The sequence below is a fragment of the Kazachstania africana genome, chromosome 7, assembly GCF_000304475.1.
Source record: "Kazachstania africana CBS 2517 chromosome 7, complete genome".
Classification (NCBI taxonomy): Eukaryota; Fungi; Ascomycota; class Saccharomycetes; order Saccharomycetales; family Saccharomycetaceae; genus Kazachstania; species Kazachstania africana.
Genome location: NC_018946.1, coordinates 494,394 through 507,748, shown reverse-complemented (window position 1 = coordinate 507,748; position 13,355 = coordinate 494,394). Strand labels below are relative to the sequence as shown.

At 37.4% G+C, this 13,355-nt stretch overlaps 7 protein-coding genes across 7 annotated transcripts; 4 read left to right on the top strand and 3 right to left on the bottom strand.

The window, feature by feature from the left end:
- Positions 1–758: 758 nt before the first annotated feature.
- On the bottom strand, positions 759–1,571 carry DCI1 (putative dodecenoyl-CoA isomerase DCI1; the record flags this gene model as incomplete). The annotated part of the gene is made up of 1 exon (XM_003958363.1): positions 759–1,571. The coding sequence occupies one exon, from the start codon at positions 1,569–1,571 to the stop codon at positions 759–761; it is 813 nt and encodes a 270-aa protein (XP_003958412.1).
- A 410-nt stretch (positions 1,572–1,981) lies between these two features.
- LAS17 (actin-binding protein LAS17) lies at positions 1,982–3,799 on the top strand (the record flags this gene model as incomplete). The annotated part of the gene is made up of 1 exon (XM_003958362.1): positions 1,982–3,799. The coding sequence occupies one exon, from the start codon at positions 1,982–1,984 to the stop codon at positions 3,797–3,799; it is 1,818 nt and encodes a 605-aa protein (XP_003958411.1).
- An 80-nt stretch (positions 3,800–3,879) lies between these two features.
- On the bottom strand, positions 3,880–4,227 carry RPS30B (40S ribosomal protein eS30; the record flags this gene model as incomplete). Its single annotated transcript, XM_003958361.1, has 2 exons — positions 3,880–4,068; positions 4,225–4,227. The coding sequence occupies 2 exons, from the start codon at positions 4,225–4,227 to the stop codon at positions 3,880–3,882; spliced, it is 192 nt and encodes a 63-aa protein (XP_003958410.1).
- Positions 4,228–4,841: 614 nt separating this feature from the next.
- On the top strand, positions 4,842–6,047 carry SER1 (O-phospho-L-serine:2-oxoglutarate transaminase; the record flags this gene model as incomplete). The annotated part of the gene is made up of 1 exon (XM_003958360.1): positions 4,842–6,047. The coding sequence occupies one exon, from the start codon at positions 4,842–4,844 to the stop codon at positions 6,045–6,047; it is 1,206 nt and encodes a 401-aa protein (XP_003958409.1).
- A 444-nt stretch (positions 6,048–6,491) lies between these two features.
- On the bottom strand, positions 6,492–6,854 carry ATP14 (F1F0 ATP synthase subunit h; the record flags this gene model as incomplete). The annotated part of the gene is made up of 1 exon (XM_003958359.1): positions 6,492–6,854. One exon carries the CDS (start codon positions 6,852–6,854, stop codon positions 6,492–6,494), a length of 363 nt encoding a protein of 120 aa, XP_003958408.1.
- A 1,316-nt stretch (positions 6,855–8,170) lies between these two features.
- TUF1 (translation elongation factor Tu) lies at positions 8,171–9,466 on the top strand (the record flags this gene model as incomplete). Its single annotated transcript, XM_003958358.1, has 1 exon — positions 8,171–9,466. The coding sequence occupies one exon, from the start codon at positions 8,171–8,173 to the stop codon at positions 9,464–9,466; it is 1,296 nt and encodes a 431-aa protein (XP_003958407.1).
- A 409-nt stretch (positions 9,467–9,875) lies between these two features.
- Positions 9,876–13,271, top strand: MSB1 (Msb1p; the record flags this gene model as incomplete). The annotated part of the gene is made up of 1 exon (XM_003958357.1): positions 9,876–13,271. The coding sequence occupies one exon, from the start codon at positions 9,876–9,878 to the stop codon at positions 13,269–13,271; it is 3,396 nt and encodes a 1,131-aa protein (XP_003958406.1).
- Positions 13,272–13,355: the final 84 nt, after the last annotated feature.

Below are 13,355 nucleotides of genomic sequence, written 5' to 3'. Positions count from 1 at the left end.
CTTCTTCTTCTTCTTCTTCTCCGCTTTAACTGGAGAACAAAAGAAGAATATTCAACAAAGAGAACTTAATGCAGAGAAATAAACGGAGAGAAAAACAAACAGAACTTGGGTTTATCTTTATCTTCGCTGTACCACGTAGAGAACGGTATAGAAGGTGTAAAAGGGGAGCAAATGAAAAAAAAAAATTTTCTTCTTGTTTGACTTTTGTGTTTGTCTGTTGCGGTTTTTTTCCCCCGTTCCCGAACGATGGCGCGCAGACAATGCTGCAGTAGGGTCGAGATATGCGCACCCATACATTCTTCAATTAAATCGGAGGGAAGCAACTCAAGGGGGAAAATCAGAAACAGCTAGAGGATGCACGTACAGCCTTTTTGTGGAGATTCTGGTTGATTTCTTTCTTTCTTTCTTTTTTTTTTTCTTCGTTGATCTGTTTCTTAGGAGAAAATCGGAGGCGACCACCGCGACAGCCGCCGTGACTGTTGACTCCAGTCTTCTCCTGTGGATTTCTCTCTACTATGTGAAATGGGCTGGAAAATCATGTGATGAAATATAAGTAGTAGGACTAGATACATATTTATGATATAACAATTTTAAAAATCTGGGGAAAATGGATTCACCAGTGATTGGCCGTACAATTTCCATTCTTGGTCCCGTAATTCCGAATTTTTATAAATTAAACGCAATAAAATTAATGGATGGTTGGATGGAATGCAAGAAGATGAATATCTTATACAGATAAACACCCACCCCCCCTTTCTTTATAACTTGTGTCTACGTTGTTTCTGTTGCATCTGTTTGAAACGATTGTATGGTTCTTCGCTCAACCAGAAGGGCAAAGTGGTTGTAGTTTCCATTGATTGCGCTGCAACTAATTTTAATTTCAAATCATGATTAATCAATTTTTTCATACTACGCAAACTATTGGCATTGATTTGTTTCAATTTTTCATTAACATCTTGACAAATTTTCTTGTTAAATTCAACTGTATCCGATAAATTATAATTCTTATTGATTATCTTATCAATCATTGCATTAAATTCCAATTTCTTGGCAAAATACAATACTTCATTAGCTTTATTGATTCCAATTTTTTCCGCCAATGTAACGGATGATCCAACTTCTGCCACAAATCCAAGATTGGCAAATGGGAACAATAAATAAACAGAATCATTCTTCGCGTACACGATATCACTTAACATGACTAAACATGCGCTTAATCCCACTGCGGGTCCATTTAAACAACATATAATCGGCTTATCATGCATCGCAAATGCATTCGATACATACACATTCGGTGACGCAACCGCTCCAAGTACATCCATTATATCTTCAATGGTATCTTGACGACGTGGTGTATTATCAATAACAGATTCAAATTTACCTCCACTAGAGAAAAACTCTCCAGTGGATTGAATCAATGTCAAATAGACATCGTCATTCTTATTACTCAGCGTTAAATAGTATGCAATCTTAACGAAATCTGGAAACGTTAACGAATTTAAACGTTTAGGATCATTCAATCGAATTATAAATAAATGTCCTTCAATCGTATAACTTACTCTTTCACTCATTGCGCTTAGTACCTACACACCTTATTTTCTGGCGGAAGGTTGTTTTTTTTTCTCTCCAATACACTTTCTCTCTTTATATATATATACCAACATTGCATCTCTGTTTCTTTCCCCTCCGGAATTAATACTATCTTGACACCGTCTTCCACTATTCCCCCCCCCACCTCTTGATCCATCCATTCTTTATATAAACCATCAACCGCAACTCCTTACTAACCACGCAGATCACATCTACCATTAGCACATCTACAATTGGCGCTACATATTCGTATCAACATCACTCTATACGAATCTCTTTCTAACTCAGTCTTTTTTGCAATATGAAAGGGGCCGCACAGTGTTGAAATGAATTCATTACTATATAACATATTAACTATATAACGGTATCGTACATCAAGTTCACTCAAGCAATGGGTTTGTTGAATAACCAAGATAAAGAAAAGATAAAACGTGTCTTACCCAAAAATTCAAATAAAATCATCGATGTTGCAATAGCAAGATTATATATTGCGTATCCAAAGGAAAGTGAATGGACTTATACAGGTTTATCTGGTGCAATCACATTGATCGATGATCTCGTTGGTCATACTTTCTTTCTTAAATTAGTCGACATCTTTAGTGATAATGGTATCATTTGGGATCAAGAATTATACGTTAATTTCCAATATTATCAAGATCGTACTTTCTTTCACAGTTTTGAAATTGAAGAATGTTACGTCGGTTTATTATTCGTTGATACAAATGAAGCTTCTCATTTTTTAAAAAGAGTTCAAAAACGTGAAAAATATGGCTCAAAGAAAACTCTCATGAATAAAAATGCTTTACAATTATCTAAAAAGATAAGAAATGAACAAAAAAATGTTGTCACTCATGGTCCAAGAGGTGAAACTATCATTTCGAATCAAAGACAAAGATACAATTATGAAAATGTAGAAAATTTACCAAGTACGAAGAAAAAAGCTCCTCCTCCTCCACCACCAGTAGAAGAATTTCAACACGATACTAGTAATACTGATTATGATACGCAAGATGATGAAAATAATGATAGCTTATCGGTACCTTCTACTACAACACCCACCATACAAGAACAAGAACAAGAACAAGAACAAGAAGAGAAACCGGCTCCAGTGAAGCATAGCGTACCACCGTTACCAGCACAATTTCAAAATAATAATAATCCATTCCCTATTCCGGAGAGTAATAATCCATTTCCTTTTCCTCAACAGCAGGCAAATATGCCATTCCCTATTCCACAACAACAGCAGGCAAATATGCCATTCCCTATCCCACAGCAGCAGCAGGCAATGGCCCCAGCATTTAACAGACCATTGCCCACAGTACCTAATGGACGGCCTGTCCCAGTACCGCCAAGATCTAATCTCGGTGGTGCAGCAACAGCTCCGCCACCTCCCCCTGCAAGACGTGGTCCAGCGCCACCGCCTCCCCCACATAGAGGAGCTACTACTACAAATGTAAACAGATCTATACCACCCCCTGTGCCTGCTTCTAGAAGAGGCCCTGTACCACCACCTCCCCCAAGAAATGTAAGAAATAATCAATCTATGAATTTACCAAGTAGTAATACTCCCCCAATTACAACGTTCAATACAAATGTAAATGCAACTCCATATGCCCAGCCGCTTCAAACAGTACCAGTTGCTGCGCCGGTTGCACCACCCATGCCAAATCAATATGAACCACCTACATTCGCAGCTCCACAATCACAGCAACAGTACAATACGCCATCTTCACCTGTCGCGTCACCAATGCCAAATCAATATAACACATCAGTGCCCGTTGCTCCTCCTCCGCCCCCAATGTCCACTCAACCAAACACAGCTGCTCCACCTCCACCACCTCCTCCAATACCTAGTCAATTCGCTAGTAGTTCTTCCGTTGTTCCACCTCCACCACCTCCACCGTCAGCAATGGATGGTAACTCTGGATTTGTAGAGAGTACGGGCGATACAGGTAGAGACGCACTGTTAGCATCAATTAGACAATCTGGCGGTATATCAGCATTAAAAAAAGTAGACAAATCACAACTAGATAAGCCCAGTGCTCTATTACAAGAAGCTCGTGGAGAACAAGTAGCTACAACATCTACCCCATCGGGAGGCAATGCCACCGATCAGGCATCGTTGGCAGATGCATTGGCTGCTGCATTAAACCAAAGAAAAAGTAAGATTAGTGGCAATGACGATCATGACAACGGTGACGATTGGTAATTTGACTTAATGAAATTTTTTATTGTAAAATAATTGTATTAGATATATAAGTTATATTAATCCAGCATTCATTTATTTATTTATTGGGAAGATGGACCTGGATTCATTCTTCTCTTACCGTTAGTTAAAGTAACGTTAACGAATCTTCTGGTGTACAATAATCTCTTGTAAGCTCTACCCTTTGGAGATTTTGGCTTTTCAGTCTTTTCGACCTTTGGAGTTTGGGACTTGACTTTACCAGCACGAGCTAAGGAACCATGAACTTTACCCTGTAATTTAATAGCAAAAGAAAAGGCTCATCTGTTAGTAAAATGCATTTTTTTCTAAAAACAAAAAAAGTACGAAATATCCCATCAACACCTTATTACTTGTTCCTTCTTCGATTTCAATAGGATTTCCATTACATTATTAGCAATCTAACATACCATTTTTCACTTTAGTTTACTGTAACTTTATCTTTAAAATGGTTGATGAGACAGTTACACTCCACATCACTTGTATGATTTTAATGTAATAGCATCTCTGTTTCCATGCGAAAGGTTTGGAATTCCTTCCCGGAAACATTTCGATTTTTCCTGAAAAAAAAAAATAAAAGAAAAGCAAAAAAAAAAAAATCAAAATGCAACGCAGCTAAATTTGTTTGGGTGTTTCAAATTTGGTTTATGGGTGTAGTGACAGTCAAACGAAACTGAAAATTTTTTAACATCATTTTTCTATTTTTAATCGAACGTATAAATCACCAAGTCATCAATGTTTCGATTCATGAATTGTCTTATTTCTATAACGGGTGTGCATGGCATTCAAAGTCTGTAGGCGTCACTAACTTATCTTCCTGCCGTGTTTTTTTTGCTCGAGCCTCGAAAAGTGTCATGCTTTTTTTCTCACTTTTAACTCGGTTAAGAGCCACTATCAGTGACTCTTGTCTGTTGTGGACAGGGGAAAAAAGTATAAATAAGATAGATCATGGTTTAAGATCATTAATGTTAGTCTAATAGATTACTTTCGAGACGAGTTAAGTCCCTTAAAAACTTGAATATTGAGGATGTCACAATTAGATAGAGAAGAACCGTCTCATTTTGGCGCTGGTCCAGCACAGATGCCTACTAACGTCCTTAAGCAAGCCGCATTGGATTTGTTGAATTATCAAAATATGGGTCTTGGTATTGGTGAAATTTCACACAGATCCAAGGAAGCTGTAGCATTGATTAATGAAACGAAGGAAAATTTAATTAAGTTATTGGAAATTCCTGGCACTCATGATGTGTTTTTCTTGCAAGGTGGTGGTACTACCGGTTTTTCATCAATTGCTACAAATTTGAATCAAGCTTACATTGCTAGACATGGTAAAGTGGGTAAAGCTGGATACCTTGTCACTGGGTCATGGTCACAAAAGGCGTATGAGGAAGCTAAGAGACTAAGAATACAAAGTGAGGTTATATTTGACGCTAGAAATTTTTCACAAGATGGTAAATTCGGAATAATCCCTAATGAGAAAGAATGGAGTAATAAGATTGAATCTTTGAAGGATGATTTATCATACGTCTACCTTTGTGAGAATGAAACCGTTCATGGTATCGAATGGGGTCCAGAATTACCAAAATGTCTTTCAGATGTTGAAGTGGTCGCTGATTTGTCCAGTGACATCTTATCGAGGAAAATTGACGTTTCCAGATACGGCGTTATTATGGCAGGTGCACAGAAAAATATTGGTTTGGCTGGGTTAACATTATACATCATTAAGAAATCTCTATTGTCAGATATTGAGAAATTCAACAAGGAATTTGCTGGGAAATTTGAAGACAATGTTCATGTTCCAGTGACACCAATTGCTTTTGAATTCCCTACTGCTGTGAAAAACAATTCCTCATACAATACTATTCCTATTTTCACTTTACATGTAATGAACTTAGTCTTCAGGAATTTAATTGCAAAGGGCGGTATCGAACAACAACAAATTGAAAATGAAGAGAAAGCAGAATTACTCTATAGGACACTGGACAGTTTCCCTGAATTTTATAACATTCCAGTTGATAAATCCTGCAGATCAAAGATGAATGTTGTTTTTACTATAAAGAAAGATGGACTAGATGATTTATTCATTGAAGGAGCCAAGAAATTGAAATTAACTGGATTAAAGGGACATCGTTCAGTAGGTGGATTCAGAGCGTCAATTTATAATGCATTATCGTTGGAAGCTGTTACAAAATTGGCAGATTTTGTTGAAGATTTTGCAAAGAAAAATATGTAAACGTTATTATAATTTTAATGAAAAATGTCTGAAAACTTCTAATTACAAGAAAAGTACCATGGAAATTCAAAATTAAAAAATTTTAGATACTCTCGTACTCAAAGAAGCCAAGTTACTTTTACCCATTAATCAGGAAAACGATTATCCAGCTCAAGATAACAGTATATAAACCATAATCGAGCGAGGCACAGGGTGAAAAGAAGAATAATAAAATTCCTCATTATACTAACTTCAAGAAAGAAGAGAGTTAGAGAGTGAAAGCTGATCGAACTTTTTTTTTCTTACACTTTTATATCTTCGAGTTTTTTTGGATTTTTTTTTTCGATCTTTGAATATGAGATAGTCGTCATTGCAGACGGTATATTAGGGAATATGTAATTATTTGTTAACTATATGGGCGTGTGTACATAGACATTAGTTTGTGTCTGCTGTGGTGTAACCACATCAATGAGCAGCCTGTGTATCATCTACTGTGTTTTCAATGACGAGCCAATCTTCTTCGAAGTCTTCTTTCACTTCCTCATTGGTTTGAGGTTCCATAGTTTCGACTGACTGATTCACATAGTCATCTATACTAGTTGATCCCAATTCGGTTGAAGGCATCTTTGGTTTACTAGGAGGAGTCCAATCGATGATATTCTCTTTCAATGCTGGATTGGAACTGAGCGCACTATTAATATGTGTAACGTTCATGGAACCTAGTTCTTTCAAATACAAGTCCTTAACTAGGTTTCTGGGGCCGGGAGTCGTGCCGAACTTCCTCAATACGGTTGTAGACGATCTCACCAGCGTGCGTGTAAACAACATTTACGATATCTGTGTGTGCTTGTAGGGGAAGAAGGTCAGCGAAGTTATGGAGATAGTATGTAACTCAATTAATAAAATGTATTTTATTCAAATGCGATGGATGCTTATACTTCTCCCAGCGCGGCCGCTAAGGTAAGAGAGAGAGCCATATTTGTCCCCCGATTGGTTCAAAAATTTGGATATTGGAAAATGTAATACATGTTACCCGGTGGTGTGGCAATCCATTGTGCCCGCTACCGAAAAGACAATAAAAAATGCCACATTTCATATGGGCGTGTGGAATTTGATTGCCACACTCCAAGTGTCCGGATGTTTCCCCGACGGCGAAAGAAAGGTCGGAACGGATGGAATTGCAATTTTCACTCGCACAAAAATTTAAGATTTACGGAAAATTGAAGTTTATGGTCCTGGAATGAAGGGATGTATGGGGATCTTCATAACCTTTGCTGCTTGCCATCATACTCATTAATTACTAAGACTTAATCTATGCCAGTTTATTCTTTTCCTTGAATCAAGGTTTTCCATGGAACATCTTTCCTTTTAGCTCGAAGGATAATTTATGGTGTGCATTTCACTATAATGCAAATTGAAACCCATTTTTCATGTTCTATATAAATGTCTTGCACTCATATCGATTAATAGACTTGGTCATGCGTGGTAAATGTAACTAATTTACAATAAACTCGTTTATATTTACTAAAATGATTATCTATCTCGATGAATGTTACGATCTCATTCAAACTATATGCAATTCAATATCCATTTTATTTCTACATGCCACTCATACGTCAGAATTTGATTCAAGGATAATTGCATCGAACGCTCCCGACAATGCTGAACTGGACAATTTAGCCATTATGGGAATTGTGTGGTTTCTAATAGGTCTCATACTCACTTTGATCATAAGCATTATTTCCATCATCATATACTCGTCAAGATCAGCATCAGGCGCTGCAGATAATAACAATAATAATAATGATCTGGAAAAGTCCATCATACAAGAAAATTAATCCACATTTAGCATCTCCTCCCCTACTAATCTAAATATTCTTCATTTAAAATTTACTTTTATCTATATAATGTTCCCAACCATCTAGTTTAATATCTAATCATTTTAATCTAATCATCCAAGCCCTGTAGATTACAAAGTCTCTCTATTCATTATCCCTCTCTTTGTATATACTTCACTAAGTACTATCAACTCCTACTTTTTTTTTTCATTTTCCACATATTAAAGCCATTCGAATTTTAAAAGAACTTTGAAATTCATTTTAGACGGAGTGAATAAAGCCCTTTCTACTAAACAAATCAAAACAATGTCCTTGTTGTTACCCAGAACAGTGCTATCAACTTTCAGGTTCTCAGCAACCAAATTACCTCGTATTTTGACCACCGTTTCATCCCGTTCGTACGCTGCTCAATTCGACCGTTCGAAACCTCATGTCAACATAGGTACTATCGGTCATGTCGATCACGGTAAGACTACTTTAACTGCTGCAATTACAAAGATTCTTGCTAAATCAGGAGGCGCTAATTTCTTAGACTATTCTTCAATTGACAAGGCTCCAGAAGAAAGAGCCCGTGGTATCACCATCTCTACTGCACACGTAGAATACGAAACAAAGAAAAGACATTATTCTCATGTCGATTGTCCAGGACATGCTGATTACATCAAGAATATGATTACAGGTGCAGCACAAATGGACGGTGCTATTATTGTCGTTGCCGCAACCGATGGTCAAATGCCTCAAACTAGAGAACATTTATTATTGGCAAGACAAGTCGGTGTGTCAAAGATCGTCGTATATGTCAATAAAGTTGATACCATAGATGACCCTGAGATGTTAGAACTGGTAGAAATGGAAATGAGGGAATTGTTAAGTACTTATGGGTTCGATGGTGATAATTGTCCAATCATTATGGGTTCCGCACTATGTGCACTAGAAGGTAAAAAACCAGAAATTGGCGAACAATCAATCCTTAAATTATTAGACGCCATTGATGAATATATTCCAACACCAAAGAGAGATTTGGAGAAACCTTTCCTAATGCCCATTGAAGATGTTTTTTCAATTTCCGGTAGAGGTACCGTCGTTACGGGTCGTGTTGAGAGAGGTGAATTGAAAAAGGGTGAAGAACTGGAAATCGTAGGTTATAATAAGACCCCATTAAAGACTACCGTCACGGGTGTCGAAATGTTCAGAAAGGAATTGGATCAAGCAATGGCTGGTGACAATGCCGGTATCCTATTAAGAGGCATCAGAAGAGACCAAATCAAGAGAGGTATGATCTTAGCTAAACCCGGCACTGTCAACGCTCATACAAAGGTTCTTGCATCCTTATATATCCTAACCAAGGAAGAAGGTGGAAGACACTCTGGTTTTGGTGAAAATTATAGACCACAAATGTTTATTAGAACAGCAGACGTTACTGCCGTCCTGAAGTTCCCAGGAGGTTGTGAGGATCACTCAAAACAAGTTTTACCAGGTGATAACATTGAGATGGAATGTGAGTTGATCCATCCAACACCAATCGAAGAAGGTCAAAGATTTAACATCAGAGAAGGTGGTAAGACCGTCGGAACAGGTCTTGTTACAAGAATTATCGAATAGTCCCCCACATTCTTATATTATGTATTTCACGTATCGTTACAAATAATAAAATATCTACTTGTAAATAAATATTTTTTATGTCAAATTTCATCGTTCTTCTCATTCGTTTCGCATACGTTATTTCGGGTAGGCTTTTTTTGATCCAAAGGTAAGCATCATTTTCGAGTATTTTTTTTTTTATCGATCACCACTTTCGAAGAAAGGCTAATACAATATAAACAAGAGCAAAAGCTAATAGGTTAGGCTGCCACGTGTTGAGACTATATTCGATAGAGTTCGTTATTTATTTATTTAATTTTTCCTAATTTCTTCCTTTGAGAGTTTGGTTTTTTAATATTTTTTTTTTTTCAGTTTGGTGTAGTAGTACTGTACTCTGAGTCCAATTATATCATACATCATCATTTGAACCATGAACGAAACCATTAAGCCATTACCTAATCCCCCAGTCAATAAATCTAGGCCTACTAGTCCTGTACGAAAGGCAGACAAAGCGCAACAAGATGGTGATGATGAAGAGTTCGAATTTTTCAATGACTTTGAGCGTGATAAAGTTAAAGGAGTTATTCATTTAATTACGGCCTCATTGAAAGAAAAGGCAATAGACGTAGAATATTTGATGATCCCATTTAGACCAGAGCAGACAAATGAAAAACTATTGCGGTTCCTAAATGAAATATTCCCGCAGGGAAATGGAGTGCCAGTAAATGATTCCCTCCAAGCAAAAATTATCTCAAAGACAAACGAATGGACTCTATTCCAATCGTTGAAATACATCTGGGCAAGATTGCCAAATTCTGAAGTTATTGGGTGGCAAGCATATTTGGAGTTCAAGCTGAGAGAGGCTGAGAAAAACTTTCCACAAAAAGCCTTTTTAGAAATTATGCCCCAATGTCTTGATTCTCCTCATCATGCATCGATTGTTTATGATTTTTTCGATCTCATTGTAACGATAGCGTCAAATGCCAAAGTTAATAAGTTAAGTGCCAGAAAAATCTCAAAAATGTGCGCAATATGGGCCTTTGATAAACCAGTTCATGTTAACAAAGGAAATGATTTAGATTTTGATTCTAAAACGCCAATAAATCCAGAAAAGAAGTCCAACAATTCATTACAGGACGGTCTTGATCAATGGATTCCGGGCTCTGATGCAATGTTCCACTTATTGCTAGCGTTCTTGAAAAGTTTTATTACAAATGATTTAGAAACTTCAAAGTTACCAAGATCACTGAAGAGCGTACTTTTTAATAATGATTATCCTCCAGAGGGTTCTACTGCATATTCCTCGGAAACTATTCTTACTATTCCACTGGTTACATTATATACTGATGACTTCTCAAGGAAGCCATGGCAGCTGTTGGAAAGATGCAATGACCTTTTAGATTTCTCAAATCATGATGCTTTTGAAGCTCGTGAAGATTATGCCCTACTAAAATCTCTATTCAAGAAGAAAAATAACGTTGAGGGGATAAGTAGGAAAATGTCACAAGAATCTAGAAGAATAATGAAATTAATGTCAACAAAACATTCTACCCTTCAAGCAGGTTGGGCTCGCAGAAGACCGCTAGAAAATATTCATGAATTGGATGAATTTATTCAGGTGAAAAGGGTTGATATTGATGACTATTTTATCTGGACTTGGTTATCTTCATTATCCTATGAACAAACTTCGCAAAAGAAAAAAATATTTGGCAGATCGTTAATATTAGAATTTGAATTTGATGGTTTCAAAAAATGGGTAGTTTTCCAAGAATGTGATATTACTCTTGCCTACAATAGTCAGAGCCAGTTAAAGAAGCAGATTGAAAGTAATAAGCGGGAAGAAGTGTCGACAACCGAACCAGAAGAGCAACACGGTGCGCAAGAAGGATCACCCTCTTATTTGATCGGGAAATCTCCAACAGCTGTTTCACCGATTCAAATTGAACAACAGTCTAATCCCGGAGCTTATCACACTGTTATAAGCAAAGATGTGCTCAACAAAAATTCAGCGAAACATAACAAAAACCTTCATGTATTTGAGCAAAAACTCTATAAATGGAATCCGCTCAATAATTTGAGAAAAAAAAGTAGTAGTAGCAATAGCTCATCGATACATGAAACTGCGTTACCAAATGAGGTCCAAACAACGGCTGAAGTGGATTATAATTACGAACTGCCTCCTGTAGATACAGGAAAGAACTTCCAGGTTGATATAGCGAACGTGAAGGAGCTACCTTCTCAATTCAGCAAAAGAGATAAATCAACTAAAGATAATAATAACAATAATAATAATACAATAGCTGAGATAAATGGTATGGTTGAACAAATGATGATAAAGGATTATGAAAATGAACGGACGCCTGTGATTGAACAAGAAACTTTCGAGAGTGTTACAAGGTTTGATCACTACAAATCTTCAAATTTGAGTCATATGGAGTTTGATGCAGCTAGTTCCATATCAAGTCCTATTGAATCTCTGAAGATAAATAATCGTACAGAGGAGAGTATATCTGAGCCTAAAGCTTATGCAAAGCCTTTGCCTCTTGTTGATACGAAACGAAAAAACTCTCCTACACAGCCAAGCTCTTTACAATATGCTATATCCTCTTCTTCCCGGACGCCTTCACCACAGAGACCCAGAGTCCAACCACAGTTGCAACCTCAACCACAGCTACAAATTCAGCCACAACCACAACCACAATCACAACCACAGCTACAACCACAGCTACAAACTCAACCTCAACCCCAACCTCAACCACAACTACAACCACAATTACAACCACAACCACAGATTCAAACTCAAACTCAGCTTCAGCCACAAGTCCAGATTCCCCCACAAGCCCAACCTCGTTCGCAGATCCAATTCCAACAGCAAGGTTCTTCTAAAACCACGACTATACCGCAAGCACAGCCTCAAGCTTCTTCAATCCAATTTCAACAATATGAGGGCACAAATAGTGAAATTCAGTACATACAACCTCAGTGCTTGTCAGAACAGAAAGCATCTACAACTTCAGACCTTTCAATAAAAGAAGAATTCTCTAGTGATTCTTTCAATCCAAATAGACGAACTAATCCACAACATTCCCCTATGAGGAATATTCAGAAAAACGGGTTGTCACCCTCACCAGTCCTAGAAAGACAAGATGTGAGTCCAAGGCACCAACAGCCAATTATGCAATCACCTTCAAGCCAACCAATTCTTAAATCACCCTCTCCGCCTTTGAACCAACTTCCACCAGCGCAACTCACAAATGGCTATGCACAATCACCAGTAGCGTCATCACAAGATATGTACTTTTCACCATCTAATCTACAATCTGTCTTGCCGGTTACGAATATTTCACCTCAAGCAAGACAGGAAAAATTCTTACCTGTGATGCAGGCTCAGGCTTATCCTTATAATAATTTAACGCCCATAGTTAGGCAGCAAAAGCAAGGTACGAACGTTGCGTCACAAAATCAATATGCGCAAGTTCAACCTTCTTATCTTACTAAACGCCAACAGCATGCATCTCCACAGGCATACAACCAAGGACGTCATCAGCAGCCCTACATGATGAATCCACAGAGTTACAACCAAGGTTACTACAATAACTATCCTCAAGGACAACCAATGCAACCGGCACAACTGGTTCAGCCCCTTCCACCGTCACAGCCAATCCAGCAAGCTCAAAACTACGCAGGTTATGTGCATTCAACCCCACCACCAGTAAATATTCCAGTTGCATCGTTTAGTGCAAACAGATTGCATGGTAATACAAACAAGAGACAAGATAGGAAAAAATTATACGATAATATACGTAGTGGTAATTTTGGTATATAGTAAAAATATATACTTTTTCGGTTACTAGCATTAATAGATAAAAAAATAAAAATCTTAGAAACGTAAAATTAACTTATAACAGGA